Source organism: Cupressus sempervirens, chromosome 9 (genome assembly GCF_028749045.1).
Source record: "Cupressus sempervirens isolate cs-2001-9-10 chromosome 9, ASM2874904v1, whole genome shotgun sequence".
NCBI classification, from domain to species: Eukaryota; Viridiplantae; Streptophyta; class Pinopsida; order Cupressales; family Cupressaceae; genus Cupressus; species Cupressus sempervirens.
Genome location: NC_143126.1, coordinates 729,950,265 through 729,969,032, shown reverse-complemented (window position 1 = coordinate 729,969,032; position 18,768 = coordinate 729,950,265). Strand labels below are relative to the sequence as shown.

Genomic DNA, 18,768 nt, shown 5'->3' with positions numbered 1-18,768 from the left:
ATGCATCCCTCCCCTTTCTTGCCCCATGTCCCAGAGACGAGGATGCATCGAGGACTTGGGGACTCCATTCCCCCATCCCCAGCGGCACCACTAGATTCCACCACCTCTATCGAGAAGGGGGGGATGTCCTGGTGTTGACTATTTGCCGATTTGACTATTTATGTTCAATGTTCCAATTCAATGCAATGTTCAAGTATTTACTCTTTTACATCTTTATATCTTATATTGCAATACATCTTTTCATAACTAGCATTTTAACTACCATATGTATACTATATATAACCTATATCGTTCCTCGCTACCATCCCCCCACTGTCCCCAAATTAAGGCCTCTTTGGCCCCCCATCTTGAAAACTTTTCTCTCTGTTCCACTGTTTCGCCGCCCTGGTGTAACTATGATACACACACAAACACACCTTAAAATGGTAAATGCCATTGCCTAGCCTTTTACGCATGTCTTTTATATTGTGCATTTAGTCTTCACCATTTGTCGATTCTATGTCATTTGTCTGTTAATTAAATAATGTCAATTATTTAATTAATTTTAATCATATCCTTGGATCTTTTCACAGTCTTTTGATTTTTCTCCTTGATCATTAGTTCGATTAAATGATTTTATCATTTATTTTATCCCTTATCAATTTTTGTCATTTAGTCTGATTAAATAGTTTTGACAATTATTTAATCTATGTTATTAGTTTCGCTTAGGGGGATAATATTTTAATGATTTCCTCCTTTTGTCCTAACATGTCCTCCTTGGTATAAATAAATACGTCATTTATTTATTTCTTTAGTCCTTTTGTCAAAATAAAAAATTATTATTTAATTGGCTAGTTATTATTGTGGGAGAGGATTAATAAATAAAAATTTATTAATTTAACTCCACTTTCCTTATTCTTTTCTTATTGCACTTGCCTTATTTTATTTTTATTTTGTCCTTGTCCATTCGTATTCCAACTTGACCTTTCCTCTTGTTTTGTTTTATTTTCTTTTAACTTTGTCCTTTCATCCTTCTTGTCCTTTTGTCACTTTTGGAGGGAATTAATGATTGTGCTTTTTATTAATTCCCCTTTTTCTTTTTATTATTGATTATTGACCCTTTTCCCACTTGTCTTCTCATTTCTTTTTCATTGTATCCATTCATTTTCAATTTAGGAGTCTATAAATTGATCCCTATTCTCTCATTTTTTATAGATCACGATTTTCTAGTATCTTTGCTATTATGCTGTAAAATCAATCCTTTCTTTTTGGCTATTATTTGTGCATTTGACAACAAAGAGCAGCATATCACGTTACATGAGAAAGAAAAAGCAATGATACGCCATCAAAGGAATGCATGAATTTGGTTTGCAAATTTATTGTTTATTTTGCATTTCATTTTTGATAGCCTTATTGGTTTGTTGATTAGGATTTTACTAACATGCTTTTTGTGGCTTTCGTGGTTGGCTTAATCATGTTTAACAACTAACTCATTAGTTTTCCTGATCTACTATATATATTATTTAAAAAATAATAATGTTAAGCATCAACAATCGACTATAATTGACCAAACATCGTTATATGGGTCAAAAAAAAAATCATTAACATCCATATACAAAGTAATAGACATATTACATGAATGACATCATTCCCCCCCCCAAAAGAAAAAATCATATTCAAGATAGCAAGGGGAACAAGTAAACATCAATTTACATTAGGGAAGATTGTCCAATTTGATAACAATATTGTAGATGGGAACCTGTGAGCCAACTTGGATGCATACTTTACAAACTTGGACTTGGTGAGTAGTTGGCAATCAAATGAGGTCATTACCGGTCTAACGGGTCTAGTGGCAATGCCCTAGAGAGTTTAAGGGGCACTGTCCTGTTTGGGGGTCTTGGGGCGGCATTTCCAGCAGGTTCAACCTTCAAAACCACTTAGATCTTTGTGGCACACATCATTTTGCATTCATAAAATGAAATGTTTTAATTGTTTTCAATTCATGTTTAAGGGTTTGGGGGATGGGTACAGAAAATTTGGCTTTTTGGTCAAACTTAGAAGTAATTTTGTTTTTAAATTGAGCAAATTTGCTGCTTGGGCATTGGCCCTTGTCAAGTTTGTTGCAGGTATGCCTCAGTTTGGCCTGGACAGACATACAGGCAATTTATAGGACCTTGAGTAGACCAAATTTGGACCCATCTCCAGGCGGATTGGACTCGATCTGGGGTGTTAAGCCTAGTGGACTGGTAATATAATTGTTTTCCTTAAGTAAGTTTCTCTTAGTGCTTCCTGATGTTCTTTGGACTGGCATCACTTGAAGCTGAGATACATCAAATCATGCATAAATGTTTTGAAACAGTGGGAAAACATTGCTATGACCCACATATTGTTGACTTTATGGAAACCCAAGGTACTGGTAAACATTTATATAGATAACAGAGAAATGGTTTATGATTCTGTTGAGTCACTTTTGTTTTTATCTTTAAAATTAACTAGTCATGTTAATTCAACTCGTGGTTTTGACCATGTTTCTTTTTCTCATCAATATTTAGAATCATATTCTATGATTCATCACTAGGATGATGAACTAGAGAAGAGAGAGTAAAAATTGCAGACCAAAACCTACTAAATACAGGATGGGGGAGGGATTCCAACTGACTTAACTAAATCCTCAATGTTGCAATATATGAGATGCTGAAAATGGTGGGGACCAAATTTTTTATGCAAAGAAGGCAAACATATTCTTTCAGAACATTGAAATTGGTATCATTACTTAATTGTTTTATTTATTCTTGCAAGGTAAAACGATGCTTTAGGAAGATGTTTAAAGTAGAATTTTGAATGATTTGCAAATCTGTTTATTAGTTGTTATAGTATCTCATTGAAACTGGGTTATGGCAATTGAGCTTTTCCTTACAATGTGGATGATTATATGTATGACCAGTCTAGCTATGCAGGTCTTGTGACGTACACCTTTTGTACCATATGACATTTTTTTTTTTGTGAATCTCTTCAATTATACCCCTTGGTATTTTGTGCCCAAAACCCTCTCATCCTGTTTCTTGCATCATTGCCAATCACTGATTATTTTCTGTTTCAATTTTTCCTTATCAGGTAATGCATTTTTCTCAAATATGCATGTTTGATCTGTCAGATTTCACACCTGTAACATATGATATGTTTTTTATTGTAGTATCATCATATTTTACTTGTTTTTTGCTTTATTAAAGGGGTAAATGCTTTGACCCGGAGCTATGATCCAGTGAGGCCACAAATGGGGGACCTCATCCTCAATGGAATTTGAACCTTGGCGGCAAGAACAATAACTCAACAACTAACCATTGCAACATGCCACTATTGGCCATATTTTACTTGTTTTACTCGAATACTGTACATTTTATTATCTCGAATTTCCTTGTACTTGGGAGCCATTAAGAATAAATTTATCTGCTAGTTTGTATAGTCTGCGGTTTGATGTTTTTTAATGTCTTATCATGCTTTCCACATTGGTAGTTGGTCCCAGTCCAACTATCTGAATTTTTGCATAATTTTCTCTGTTTATGAAATGAAGCTGATGAATAGTGTAGTCGTGTTGATAATGCAGATGGCCAGGCTGAATGATGGCTTAGCTGTGTTTGATGCAATTCTTATTGTGCCAATGTTCCAAATTGCTTGGACATTCTTTTCTATATTTACTGGATTCATATATTTTCAGGAATATAAGGTAAGTGAGGAATTTCTTTACTAAATGGAAAGATTTTTATATTGAATAGAAGTTAGAAAATTCATCCTTTAAACTTCACATGCCTCTTGCATTCTGATCCCGTATCTTTTTCTTTCAACAGGTGTTTGATACATTTAGAACATCAATGTTTCTCATTGGCATAAGTTTAGTATTTGCTGGAATTTCCTTGTTAGCACCAGATGATTCTAAAGGTACTTTCGGCATATCAACGATAATATTCTTCATAAATTTGGATCTACCTTGTTTTATTTCTAGTTCATCAGGCATGATCTGCATATACTGTCTAAAATAACAAACGTTCACAGATTGGGTAAAGAGTTATTAATTCACACATCTGTGGATTGAAATACATATCAACTTATGCAGATTAGTGAACAAGTATAGAATTCACTTGAGGATTTAACTTGTTTTGTCTCCTATGAAATAATGAATGTCATCAAATTACTTTCTATTAAAAGTGCATCAGGAAGATGAAAACTGCACAGATGTTCAGCAAAGGTAGCATATGCATCATGCATCCTAATTTTGAAATTCATAAATGTGTACACGTGTATACACAGAGACATGTATGTATAGATATGCATAAGCATGTGGATATTAGATCTAGGCACCCACACATTTCCTTAAAGCAAGAACTTCAGGTTTCTATAATCTGCTCTTGTACTTCATTGTAAGGCAGGAATTAAAACTTGCTTAATAAGAGCTTTTAGGTTTTGTGAATTAATGTGATTTACCAGAAATTATCATTTCCAATTACTCTGATTTTGATTGGGCATAATTTGTGCAGAGCATAGTTTTTAGTATTTACCAGTTAGATTTTCTTAACGATCGTTGGCTCAGTAATTGTGCTACAAATTAAAAAACATCTAAAAAGCCAGCTTCATGCTGTTTCAAGCAGTTTTATGGCACTGGGATTTTCAAATAAATATAATTGGAATGTATTGTCAAGATTAATAGTTTCTCATCATAAATTGGTTCTTCAAGAGGAAATAATGAGAATGAGTCCCAATTTTTTGCACAAATATTATATTTGACAGTTTGAGATGCAGATTAGAGAACAAAAAACACTGTGATTACCAGTTTTTCTTTATGTTGCTGGATGCATAACAAAGGTAGGAACACTTGTATGAATGCTAAGGGGGGGAATTTATTGAAATGTGAATTGGATGTAACTATGAATGATGCATCTCCAAAGGCTGAAATAGTTATTGAGGATGATGCTATGTGCAATTAAAACAACAAATCATTCTCTGTGGAGTGGTAATGATAGAAAAGTCACTTGTGAATTAATAGGTTTTGTCCACATGGTTGAACAATTGACTTCACAATACAGGCCATAATAAGTATCCAACTAAACTGCTCGCAACATTGCAGAGTGCTCAAAAAACTGAGAATTCAGTGACTCGTGTCATAGCTAAATTTAGCAAAATAAGTACCATTTATAACAAAATTGATAACTTCAGCCGTAACTAGATAAAATAATCATTTGGCGAATTTGGATTTGCCACCACCAGCTTTCATGTGTCTCGTAAATATAGAAAATCAATGCCAAATGGCCATTAAGATAGCAGAAGTCTGATAAAAGCACAGTGGGCCTGGAACTTGGGTGGATGCTGTATGAGTTAAGTCAGGACCATGTAGAATTCTTTATAGATGATTTCATGGGTTTTAAGGAGCTTGCAGCCTCGTGTTGTGGTTGGTTATCTTGCCACCTACAGCACATAAAGCAATTTAAATGGAATGGTGGCAGGGAGTGTGGGCTTCCCACCCACCGTATTCCTTGCCATAGTAAGGATGCAAGTGGGTAGTGGGTTCCTGCTTCCCAGCTTTTTTGATATATTTCTTTTTGCAACAACACATGGCAAGTGCTATACAAAATAGCTTTTTTATTATTATTTTTAAAAACATTACAATGAAAAATGTGTGAAATTTTAATTTTAAATTTTTAATGTGTTGTCCAATGCTATTGAGAGAAGCCATGGCTTCATGGTAAAAACTGTGTTTTCCCAGTACTCCAAAATAGGCAAATTTTATGTTGATTTATAGTTTTTGAAGACTTCCGGATGCAATAGAAGAGTCAGATTTCACTCAAAATGCTCCATAAAGTGGATACAAGTAGATTATCATAACCACCTTCCACAATTAATTTTTGTGCAGATTTAGTCTCCAAAATCCAATTTGGGTGTAACAAACAGAAAAATCAGATTTTTAGATGCTCGAGATCCAATGAAGAGCTCCAGTTTTCTCTGTCAATCACTAGAACAACTTGGAAAACAAAGCCCCATATAGGAATCTCCCTAGAATCTACTCTCAACTTTAATGATTCTCCAGGTCCCCTAGGATGTACAAGGAGCTCATAGTTAGTTTCATAAAAACAAAAAGTATTGCAATCCTGGATCTTCCAAAGATGGATTCACTCTACACAATCTCCTTCTTTAATACCATATTAGAGTTATCTATGGGGGCGTCCATCCCAGGCTGCCTTGGAGCTAATTATTGGAAGACAAGAAGATTAACATGATAGAATAAAAATAATCTGTACAAAGGATGCAATGTGCATTCAATAGAGTTGAGGTTTCTCATATGAGAATAAGAGCTAGATATATCTAAAAGATACCACCAAGAAAAGAATAGTTAACTAATGTGGGATGATAAAATATGGAATCACTAATGCACACAACTCGTCTAAAATAGGAAAGTACAAATGTGCTAAGTAAATTAACAAACAAGGTTTGACAAAGATCCAAAATAGAAACTAGATAGATAATCGACTCGCTCACTCCAACAACCTTGGCCATTAGATTATATTGAGTAATTCAAAAGTTTGCATGGGCTTCCAAGTCATTACCATCCAAGAACTATTAAATAAGAAAAAGTCACAAATAATGTGTTGTTTTGATAATTTAGAAGCCATGTGCACTAATCACTCGGAACAATGACATAGAGCTATCTTAGGGGCATATGGGACATGTAGAGCCACAAGAGGAGATATACCATTTTTGTCACCGTGCAAACCTAAGTAAATTGTTCTAAGGCGATTGTAGTGTTGAGCATGAGAATTTCGATTGTGAAACATTTATACCAAGGTCACTGGGAGATGGGGAGACTTGGAGGTCTCCATTACTAGTACTGGTACTTGTACGACTGTTTCAAAAATAGGAGACGGGGGTACTTGGAGAAGACAATTTTTTTAATAGTTTAAAGAGTCTAATATTAAATACAAAATAGTAATACTGTAAAACTAAAAGACTAAAGTAAATAATAATAGTAATGTGACATTAATATAGAGTCAAATATTTCAAAACTCACATAATCACATTACTGTATCTCTTAGTCATACTTGCTTTCCGAATATTGCATATGATCATCATCATATCAGATTGATAATCACTGAGACTATCATTACATATTCAAGTTTTAAGTTAAAAAAATCATAGTTTGATGCTAAATTGTTGATATGCAAACAAAAATGAACAAATTTAGTACAGTAAACAAAAACCTGAAATCTAACTACTACTAGTATGTTATTAAATTATTAAATAAAATATTAAAATATTTTAAATGATTTAATCATTTAAATTGTCATTGGTCTAAATTTGTGCATTAAAAAACATTGAAATGAGGGCTAAAATACATGAAATAATTTAATATTATATTTTACATTAATTTTTTTATCTAGAGACTTCAAGGACACTTAACTTTTTGGATTAGGAAACTGGGAGACTTCAGCGAACTTAGTCATGAAGTCTCCAACCTTTTTTGAGGTCTTTGGAGACACAAAAAGTCTCTGAGACGCGTCTCTGTCTCCAAGACATGTCTTTAGGGGGGAGACGGGTCTCCCCGTAACCATGATTTATACAATGTTGAAACCCTAAAGGCAAGATTATATGAGATGATCTATATTGATGAAATTCAAATATGATGTGGCCTATAATGTGTCATATTAAGGTTCTATAACAAAATGTTCTTATGGAAGATTGTAATTGTCAACTCCTTGAGAATGAAATAGAGGGTTGAGATGTAATAACCCTCAACTGGTTGTTGCTTAAACAATCGTCAATTTCTTTCATGAAGTCTCCGACCTTTTTTGAGGTCTTTGGAGACACAAAAAGTCTCTGAGATGCATCTCTGTCTCCAAGACTTGTCTTTAGGGGGGAGATGGGTCTCCCCCTAACCATGATTTATACAATGTTGAAACCCTAAAGGCAAGATTATATGAGATGATCTATATTGATGAAATTCAAATATGATGTGGTCTATAATGTGTCATATTAAGGTTCTATAACAAAATGTTCTTATGGAAGATTGTAATTGTCAACTCCTTGAGAATGAAATAGAGGGTTGAAATGTAATAACCCTCAACCGATTATTGCTTAAACAGCTGTCAATTTCTTTCACAATTTAATGGTTTGATATTTCATCAAACACTTAGCAAGCATTTTCCGGTACCAGCTAGCGCTACTGATTATATATAAAAAAATTGCTCTAGACTGAACTGATCAACAAACTATGTATTTCCAGGTAGAAATCATTTAAATTTAGTTCCAACTTATTGCAAAAAATCTGCTAGCTAAATTATGATATCAATTTAGTCATTAACAAGGAACAATTTCCTCTACCATTCGTTGTCTTTGCACAGTAATAGTCTGCAGATTACAGTTTATTAATTTATAACAATTAACATAGAACCTGATAGATATGTAGTCTAAGGTGTGAATGTGGTCAGTACTGCCTCAACTTCAGCTCCAAGTCTCGCGTGATTCTCCACCGCTCTAGCAGAACATTTATAAGCTGCCTATAAAATTGAACGGAGCCTCTTGGGAATTGGCATTTTCCAATTAAAGGCAGTGTGGGCCTCTAAACAATTACTGCAGGGCCTGAAACTTCTTACACAGCCTCTCTATGTCTGATCGCAGGCCTTCAAAATCAAATTGCTGGCCTCAAACTTAAACACAGGGCCTTCCCGGGATAAATACAGGCCTGCCTAGGACGTTTACAGCTCATAACAGGTCAAACCGTTGCCTTGTGAAGTGACGACAACACTCCAGCAACAAAAAATCAAATTCTCATCAGGAACGCAGGGCTTGGTAATGCAATCACAGCCCCTTACAATCATATTGAACCTTCAGCAATAGAAAATAAACTCCTCAACCATCTCCAGATTTGTTACCAAGTAATTGACTTCATAGGTACAGTAAGCATAGTAGGAGAACCCACAATAAAACTCTCAAAATTAATTCACAATACCTCATCTGTGAATTACAATGCACTTCTCAGTTTCAAACCCTTATACCTCAGAAAGGGAATTGAATTCTCGAACCAGAAGATCCTCACAACCAAGAAACAAAAGCAAATAGACAATTGTATGCTTTTTCCTTTATAACGAGCTCATATATATAACCCTCAAATGGCACTTAGTTTCCAAAACACAACTTCCACTTAAGAAGCTTCACCAACACAACATCATTTCATAACATATAATAATAAAGTGCCATTGTAATAATGAAACCTTAATAATTAATTAATAAATATTAACCCGTGCAATAAATACCCCCATCCAATGTGGGTGATTACCAACTGCCAGCACCACGAAATGCACTACCAAATATGGCAACTGCCCGAATTAGACTTGCTAAAAATAATAAGACCACAATTGAGACCCAATTTCATTGTTAGCTCACGAGGGTCGTTATGATGAAGTGACTCAATCAACTGTAGAGACTCGCAAAAATGGGGACATTATGTGAAATTAAATTATATTAATGGTGATTGATACTAAAATGATATTTTTGTATTTTTATTATTTAATGCTAAATATTGTAAATATTAGACACTTTCTAATTCTATGATTGTTTCATAATAGAAACATTGTCTTTGTGCAACTATAAATGAACAAACATTGTCTTTGTGCAACTATAAATGAACACTTGTTCATTCATTATATCATTCAATATTTTACCGTGTACTTGTGCAATACAGTATTAGAGCAAGAAAAACAAAAAGTTCGTTTTCTTGAAACATTTAATGAAAATTTTCTTGTTTTATTGGAAAATGATTTTTTTTCTAGAATTTTTTTCTTTTTTAGTGTTTTCTAGGCAGGCTAATATCATTTTGTTTGCCCTTTGTGAGCTAGGTGATGCAGCTTCATCTGCCTCTGTTATTTTTGACTTTTGACAGTGCAAACTACAAAGCTTGAGTTTTGCCCATGACTGCCATTTTTTAACAGCTTTTGTTTTTACAACACAATTTTTTTTGTTTGAAAGTCATTTTTTCATTTGATAGCCATTCTCTTTCTCTGGTTACTATTCGCAAGACTAGTGCTCGAGTTATTCTCTTATCTACAATGCATTTTTGCAAACGCGTCTCTTGTAAACTCCACGTTTTGAAAACACAATTTTCTATATTTCTTTTTCCCTTACAACCATCTTCTTGGTCAATTTTTCTACAGATGAGATTTCTTCTTTTTTGTGTTTGATTTCAATGTTTTTCTTTTCTTTTGCTCAGTGTTTTTCAGCTTGTACAACCATTGCCTTGGTCAAATGTGTCACAGACAAATTTCTTTAGTGATTTCATGGCTAGAAACCTGCATTTGGAAGATTTTTGATGCTATCTAGTGTTGTTTTCTGCATTTTTCTTAGGCTTCCATTTCCAACTGATTAGGGTTGTCAGAAACCCTTTGACTTTTGTTCGGCTTGAAATTCTACCTACATATATTTTTTGCTTTTCATTAATTTATTTTGGTTTGTCAAAATTTTATACCTCGAGAATCAAGCTAGTGGTACTTAATCTTTCTTGAAGTCTTACCTAAATCTTCCTTTGTGCATCGGAATCTATGCCTTGGGTTGTGAACTCTACTTTTTTGCCTCTTTTTGAATTTCTCATTTTTTGTGCTCCAAGTACATGTTAATGACATCATTAACCAACATAATGTTGGAAGGCAATTGATAATTTGACAAGTTTAGTCTTCAGATTCATCCATTATATCTAGCGTATGCATCTATCCATCTAGAATTCATATGCTTTGAAGATTAAAGTTGTTAGCCAAGTGTTCAACAAAATGCCAAATTTGTGATTAGTGAAGGAAATTAATGTTTGACTAAGTTATAACCAGACAGGGTTATTACAGTGGTATCAGAGCGGTTTCTTGCCATCTTGTGAGGTAGGAAAGTTATTTCATTTTCTAATCTGTTGTTGTTTGCGGAGTGACCAGCACTCTAGCATTTCCAACTATGGATAGATACTAGAGGCCTAGTAGTTCTAGGAGTTGGCGGAGTAGTGAGGAAGATAGCAGGAAATTAAATGCCTTGAGGGAGAGTACGGAGAAACTTAAGCTTCATTAGCTGAGGTTGGCAGAGAGCTTGTTGAATCCTGAGATGGTTGAGAGAGCTGTGAGATACATGGTTTCCACCTTTAGAAGGTTGGCGAGAAGAAGGCTTGAGTTTTCCCCGACAGGTGTCCATGATGCAGATGGACCTATATGTAGTACGACACCTGCTAGTCCTATCCACAGTGTCAATGATGGACTTATTTCACATGGACATGTGGTTGTGTCAGTAGTAGAGGATAGCGACACTGAGTTTTAGCAGGTTGAGGCTCCTAGAGCTGTTGCTATAGTTAGTATAGAGACATTTGATACAATTGTTACTATTGATACTTCACACTCTCTCGAGGAGGGGATTATTATTGGAGATTTATATGTGAGTTGTGATAGTGTTGCTCCAGTGTAGGAGGCGGTTGCTTCCTCAGGTGGGATTGATGCATGTATAGAGTCACCTAGCTGTAATGTTGGTGATGTGGGTGTTACAAAAGAGTTGGTAGATGTAGGTTCATGCTCTAGTGTTATTGATTCACAGCTTGACATAGAGTCATGTGTGCAGAGTCAGGTCACGACAATTGAGGCTTTTTCAGGTGGTGGGGATGCAAGTAGTATGGACACATTTGATGATCCATTCGATGATGCTATGAGATGCACTTGATATGACACCCCTGTTAGATATTGGGTGATGACTCCGAGGAGTTTTTTGATGGGTCCTAGGATCGATGTTTACAGGATCTTACTATTGAGGTGGAAGCTGAGACATGCGAGGAGATTGGTACTACGAGGGCTTCCATTTCTTCGGATACAGAGCCGGTTGAGGTACATGGTAGTTGTATCTCGGATGCAAAATTGTGCAAGGACAATAGCACATGTATGAGTGATCTTTTGGTGGAGAGTTCTGAGTTAGTTTTCTATCACAGTGCAGTTAGTGAGACAGAGCTTGCATTGGAGTTAGGGGTTACAAAGGCATCATGTGACTTGTCAGCTAAAGGTGAGTGATAGTGACTTTTCTTCAGCTCTTCAGCATTATGTGCTATCCGTTAGATGCTAGCCACATTTGGTTGGGGTGCTCTTGTGTCAGATGAGCACGGTGATAGTACTTTTTCCTTAGCAGAGGGTCATGTGCTTCAAGAGGCTGTCAGGATCTTGAAACATAGTTACTCTCAGTTAGTGTTTGACAGGAATTATCTTCTCGAGTGGGGTAGCACCTGTTATGAGACATTGTTAGGGAAAGAGGAGGTATTTGAGCTCACCCAGGAGCTTGAGGTGATTGTGGAATATAGTTAGTTGGCTCTTCAGGAGTCACTGCCATAGTTGGATGAGGTTACCATGGAGTTAAAGAGGGTATTGTCGACACCAGCCCCAGACCCTATTCAGTTACATATTGTGGTTGGTGGTGAGTTTGCTTCTACGGTTGGGGATGATGGACGTGATAATGTGGTCGACACATTCGTCTAGCATATGGGTGTAGTAGGTACAAAGGAGGTGAGAGCATCAGTGGATACAAGTTCTCATGGTGATTTGCTTCCTTCTGTTAGAAGTGGATCTATTTCTTCATTTCATACAGTTGGTACCATTGGACAGTTGGCAGTGCCGCATTTTCAGAGGGATCAGTTGTGGGTTGTGGGGGAGCAGGTTGATTCTTCTACATATAATTTCTACTGCACAGTCTTTTATGGAGTATCTTTTGGAGAGTTTGGATGTGCAGGAGGATTCATACAAAGTGTTTGAGGGTACTTTCATCCGAGGCTCTCGTGCTATTCAAAGGTTGGTGGGAAAGATTGTAGAGACTCTGTTTACTATGCTTCCCCATAGGGATTTCGAGGTTGGGTTTGCTGAGAGGCTTGCCCAGGATCCTTCCCGACCAATAGTTTGGAGTCAGAGATTGGAGCCATCTTCTGATTCCTAGTTTGATGATGATGAGCCCTTGACAAAGATCGGGAGCTTTTATCGGCATTACACTGTGAAGAGTGCTCATCACTTTTCTTTTCACCCACAAGTAGAGGACTTGATTTCACATTGGTGTGGGTTGGCTCTAGTTTCATACCATCCATTATGGGATGGGTTAGCACCATCTTTTGCATGTGGGATTGACAACTGCAAGTTAGATCCTTTGCAGTATCTACACAGTTGGGATAGTTTGGCAGAGGTTGGAGTTGGTGGTAGTGTTTTCAGTTACCTATGGTTGTTACCATCTTCTTAATGCAGTTGAGTGTGAGTATCAGTTTGATGGGGACTCAGATGTGGGTAGAGTTGGTATTTTAGTTGGATTGAGTACTGATGGGTTGTCATCACTATCAACGTCTATAGTTAGTTTCCAGATGATTCTATCATTCATATCAATTATTTGGGTGCTAATGCTACAAGAGTTTCTTGTACACAACAGGGATAGTACACAGTTCTACCTTTGGGATCTAGGAGGATGGTGATGTTCATTTTGCTCTGGGATTGCTTGGGGAGAAGCAATCTTAGGGAGGGAGGACTGTAATGTCCCTTTTTTAGCAGGTTCCTGCAGTTGGCCAGGTTAATTCACCATCGCGACCCTCATGAGCTGACAGTGGGATTTGAGGGTCTCAGTTGTGTTATTATAGGCTTTCCAGCAGCCTATGGTGTGTTTTGGCTCTGTTTGAGGGACTTACTATTTATAGTAAGTAAATCTGTTGGTTTCGATGAGCTCAGTTGAGTTAAGAGAAGTTGGAGGATGCTCTTAGTTTTTATTTTGGGCTTCCGGTTTGAGATCCAAGAATCTTGGAGGGAGTGTCTATTTATTATAAGTCACCCCGTCAGGTTCATTCATCATCTTTCATCATTAGGATCACTTTGGTGTTGTCAGATTTTGATTCTGATGCCTCTTCAGTTGTTTTCATAAGACAGGCGAATTATTATTATTATTCATATAAATATGCTGAGGTTGCTATTTTTGATAGTGTTGTTGGTTGGTCAGCTCAATATCATGGTTCATTGGAACCGGGACGAAAAGTTTTAAATCATGGGAACAAGAAACAGTGGCCTTACGTGTCAAAATTTTAAGTTATGGTGAAAAAGGTCATTCTCGGAGCCAAAAGCAATTAATAAATTAGTTTATAATGACACTTTATTATATTTTAATTTTATATGTGGGAAGCTTCCTAAGTGAAGTTCATTTGGGAAACTTTGTGCCATTTGGAGATTATAAATATGAGCCTATTTGATGAGTAAAGCATCCAATTGAATATTGTTTTCTTTTGTTGTCTTTGTGACATTTTTTAGGTTCTGATATTTGATGCCCTTGCTGAAGTAAAAGGGTTGAGTTCAAGATTTTGAGAAGTGCATGGCAATTCGCAGCTGAGGTATTGTGAATTGTTTGATCTGAATTATATGATTCTCCTACTGTGTTGACTGTGTCTAAGGAGATCGATTTTGCTGGAGGTAATTGTGAGTTTTGTGAAGTGAATGGTTGTGGATTTATTGCCACCTATAAGTTGATTTGAGGTCACGATCTGGGCATTGTATAGTGTTGGTTAACCATTTGGAGGGCAGCATTGCAATTATTTCAGGCACAATTGGCATTTATCAAGCCAATGCTTCTCTTGGGAGGCTGGGCAGCATTTTCTTTTTGGTCCTGCGATTTGAAATTAAGCAAAATAGTGGTCGCAGGTGTGTTTTCAAGAATCTGCGCTGAAGTTTATAGACCTGCGATTTATTATCTTTGCCTGCCATTCCCATTCGAGAGCCAGCATTTCATATCTCCAGCCTACGATTTGTCTTTCCAAGGGCTGCGGTTGCGTAACAGGAACTCATGTTGGAGCAAGGAGGATATACATTTATTCCTCAGGCCTATGGTTAATTTTTTTGTGGATCGGTTTGTTCTCCAAGCTTGTGGACATTGATAAATTGCTGATGGAGACAAGATTAATCTGCCATTGCAAAATCAGGTTCTTTGTATTTGTTTTGGCCAAGTAAATATAAATCTGAAGCATTAAATTGTAATGTTGATTATTGTTGCATAATAAAGATACTCAAATTGCTTGTGTTTATTGAGAGTTGAATACTATAGAAACATCAATATTGTTTCAGATTCATCCATTATATCTAGTGTATGCATCTATCCATCTAGAATTCATATGCTCTGAAGATTAAACTTGTTAGCCAAGTGTTCAACAAAATGCCAAATTCGTGATTAGTGAAGGAAATTAATGTTTGACTAAGTTATAACCAGACAGGGTTATTACAGTGTAATGTCCCCTTTTTTTAGTAGGTTCTTGCAGTTCACTAGGTCAGTTCACCATCATGACTCTCGTGAGCTGGCAGTAGGATTTGAGGGTCTCAGTTATGTGGTTACAGGCTTTCCAACAACCTATGGTGTGCTTTGGCTCCATTTGAGGGACTTACTATTTATAGTAAGTCAAATTGTTCGTTCCGATGAGCTCAGTTGAGCTAAAGTAGTTGGGTGATGCTCTCGATTTTTATTTCGAGCTTCCAGTTTGGGCTCCAAGAATCTTCGAGGAGCGTCTATTTATAGTAAGTCACCCCGTCAGGTTCATTCATCGTCTTTCATCATCAGGATCACTTTGGTGTTGTTAGATTTCAATTCTGATACTTCTTCAATTGCTTTCGCAAGACGGGTGAATTATTATTATTATTCATCTAAATACGCTGAGGTTGCTATTTTTGTTGGTGTCGTTTGTTGGTCACCTCAGTATCATAGCTCGTTGGAACTGGGATGAAAAGTTTTAAATTGTGGGAACAATAAACAATGGCCTTGCCTGTTAGAATTTTAAGTTATGGTGGGAAAAGTCATTTTTTGGAGCCAAAAGCAATTAATAAATTATATTAATGGCACTTTAATCTATTCTAATGTTGTGTAGAGTAAGCTTCTTAAGTGGAGTTCTTTTGAGAAACCGGTGCCATTTGGAGTTTATAAATGTGAGGACATTTGATGAGAAAAGCATCCAATTATTTGATTATCTTATTTTGCTTTGTTGTCTTTGTGACGTTTTTGAAGTTTGATTTTTTTGTGCCCTTGCTGAAGTATAAGAGTTTGTTCTTGAGAAGTTTAGTGTAATTCACAACTGAGGTATTGTGAATTAGTTTTCTGAGAATTATTCTTTATCTCCATTGCTGTATACGCTGTGGTTGGGAGATACTGTGGTGTTGGGAATTTGGAATTTGGCATATTCTTATACTGTTATTACTGTTGTTGAGAAGCAGTTGGGTGCTGGTTAATTTGGAGTTGGTTGAGCACCCATTTATATTTGCTGCTAGGCATTATTTTCTATCTGCACTTTGGGAGCAACGTTTTACATATCTGCAATTGCATTTGTTTGTTGGAGAATTCTTTTGCTGCTACTAGACTTCACTTCAAAGGGTTTCAAGGCATGTGTTACCTATTGTTTGATAGCCAACACGGCTCATTACAGTGGTATCAAAGCTTGCTTGCAAAATGTTTGACGAAATGTCAAACAATTGAATTATAAAAGAATTTGGTGTTTGATGAAGTTATAACCGGTTGGGGTTATTACATCTGTGCTCTAAATACATGTTTGTGACATCATTAACCGACATAATTTTGGAAGACAATTGATAATTTGACAACAAAATTACATCCCAGGGAAGCAACAAATGATGACTATCTAAGTATTGTCATCTTGATGAGCTCATTTTGGGTAAATAGTCTCATCCTACTAGAGTTGGACAAGATTAGGATAAGTTTGACGAGTGCAACCGAGAAATGGTCATGCTTATCAAGCTTTTAGTTACTGATGATCAATTGACTTTTGGCATCCAACAAGATAGATGCAAAGACTTGGACTATTTTGAAGGACAAGCAATTAGATAAGAGTTGTTTTATTCCAAAGAACCAACTATTTTCTATTATGATGGATGAGCATATGTCCTTACATGAGCATCTGACAAAGATATGGTTGAAAATGGAGGAAGAGAATATGGTAGTCATAACTTTGAAAAGTCTACCTAAATCCTAGGAGCAATTCATAAGAACACTCAATATTGTCACAACTATTGTTGACTTAAAGTTTTCAGATTAGTGCACCAAAATTTTGCAAAAGGATTGTTGGAAACATTAGTTTGGTAGCAGTTCATTTGCATACTCCTTAGAACAAGCTTTTGCAACCAAATCCTTTCACAAAGATCAAGGAATCAGCTTGGTAGAAGAAGAAGAAAGTCAGCCTCAGGATAGGTCAAAGAAGAAGAAAGTTCAGTGCAGGTACTGCCACCAATTTTATCACTAGATCAAGGATTTTTTAAATTGGCTTGCTCCTGAACAGTGAATGCATGGAGGGTCTTAGCCTACAAGCAATGTCGTAGAGCACTTTGAGCAAAATGAATTTGCATTTAATGCTTTCATGGAAAAACACTTTGAGAAAAATGATTTTGCATTTAATGCTTTCATGGAAAAGCACTTTGCAAATTGTGTGAAGCCTTTTGCTTAGTACATAGACTTTGGTGCCTCTTGACATTTCACTCATCAACATAATTGGTTCAAAAATCTCTCACCTTTCATTGATTCAGTCTTTTTTGGTGGAGGAAAAGAGTATACAGTTGTCGGCAAAGGCAACATGCAAATACAGTTTGGTGGGAGGAATCTCATATTCTTCAATGGTATGGAATTGAATCTTCTCACAGTGAGTTAGATTATGTGGCATGCTCCTCAACTTGATGTGGTATTAGTTCACACAAGTGTTTGATTGTTGATTGTGCAATTCACACTACTATAGCTTTATAGACTTGTGGATTTGGGTGATTCTCTTGAGCATGCTTTTGCAACAAAAGCATCTTCCATTAGCACCTTATGGCATGAACGGTATGGTCACCTGAACATTCATTATCTTTTCTCATCTTGTTTGGGAGGATCTTGTGCTTGGCTTATTGGAAATTTAGACTCACAATCATTGCATTTGTGGAGCTTGTCAAACTAGAAAGAAACACATGATGCCATTCAAGGATGGTGACTCATGACAAGCCTTAGAGGTATTGTAGTTGGTCCATGCTAATATATGTGGTCTAATGAATAAATCTTTTGTTATTTGTGCTAGGTGTTTCTTCTTTTTGTTGATGATTTTAATTGTACTATGTGGGTGTACTTTCCTCAACAAAAATCAGATTTCTTTACTATTAGAAATTTAAGGTCTTTGTAGAAAAAGAGTTATGCTGTCCTATAGTCATCCTTAGGTCAGATAATGGAGGGGGGAAGTTTTGATTTGATGCTTTCTGCAGCTTTTGTGATACACATGATGTCAAATGCCAATTAACCACACCTTACACTCCACAATAGAATGGTATTTTTGAATGTCAAAACCACATGATTGAAATGTCTAGATGGAACACATGAGTGTTCCTAAGAAATTTTGGGTAGAAGCAACATTTATTGCAGTCTATATCCATAATTGGTCTCCCACACAGGTTGTGAAGGGGAAGACTCCTAAGGAAGCTTGGATTGGTTGCAAGCCTAGGATTAGTCTGTAGAAGTTGTGAAAACCAACTTAATAGAACCCAAAGAACATCTGCATGTAAGAAACCAAAATCAAAAAGACTCTGAAACATTCTTCTCTCGTATTCTAAGTGAATAATATAATCTCACGAGAGAAGAATGGAAACAAAAACCAAAATGGCTCTGAAATATGTGAGATTATATTATTCAAAGAGGGAATATGAATGGATAAAATACAATTAGATCAATCCTTATAAAAGAAGGTTGAATTATTAAATGCCTAAAATGTCTAAGTTA

General features: G+C 36.1%; 1 protein-coding gene across 4 annotated transcripts in view; it reads left to right on the top strand.

The window, feature by feature from the left end:
• LOC149540786 (magnesium transporter, putative (DUF803)) overlaps positions 1–18,768 on the top strand; it is a 122,037-nt gene that overhangs the window by 80,553 nt on the left and 22,716 nt on the right. For all 4 annotated transcript variants that reach the window (XM_089801865.1, XM_089801867.1, XM_089801866.1 and 1 more), the window contains 2 exons: positions 3,584–3,703; positions 3,825–3,915. In XM_089801865.1, coding sequence (XP_089657991.1) covers positions 3,584–3,703; positions 3,825–3,915 — 211 coding nt within the window. The remainder of the gene's footprint in view (positions 1–3,583; positions 3,704–3,824; positions 3,916–18,768) is intronic.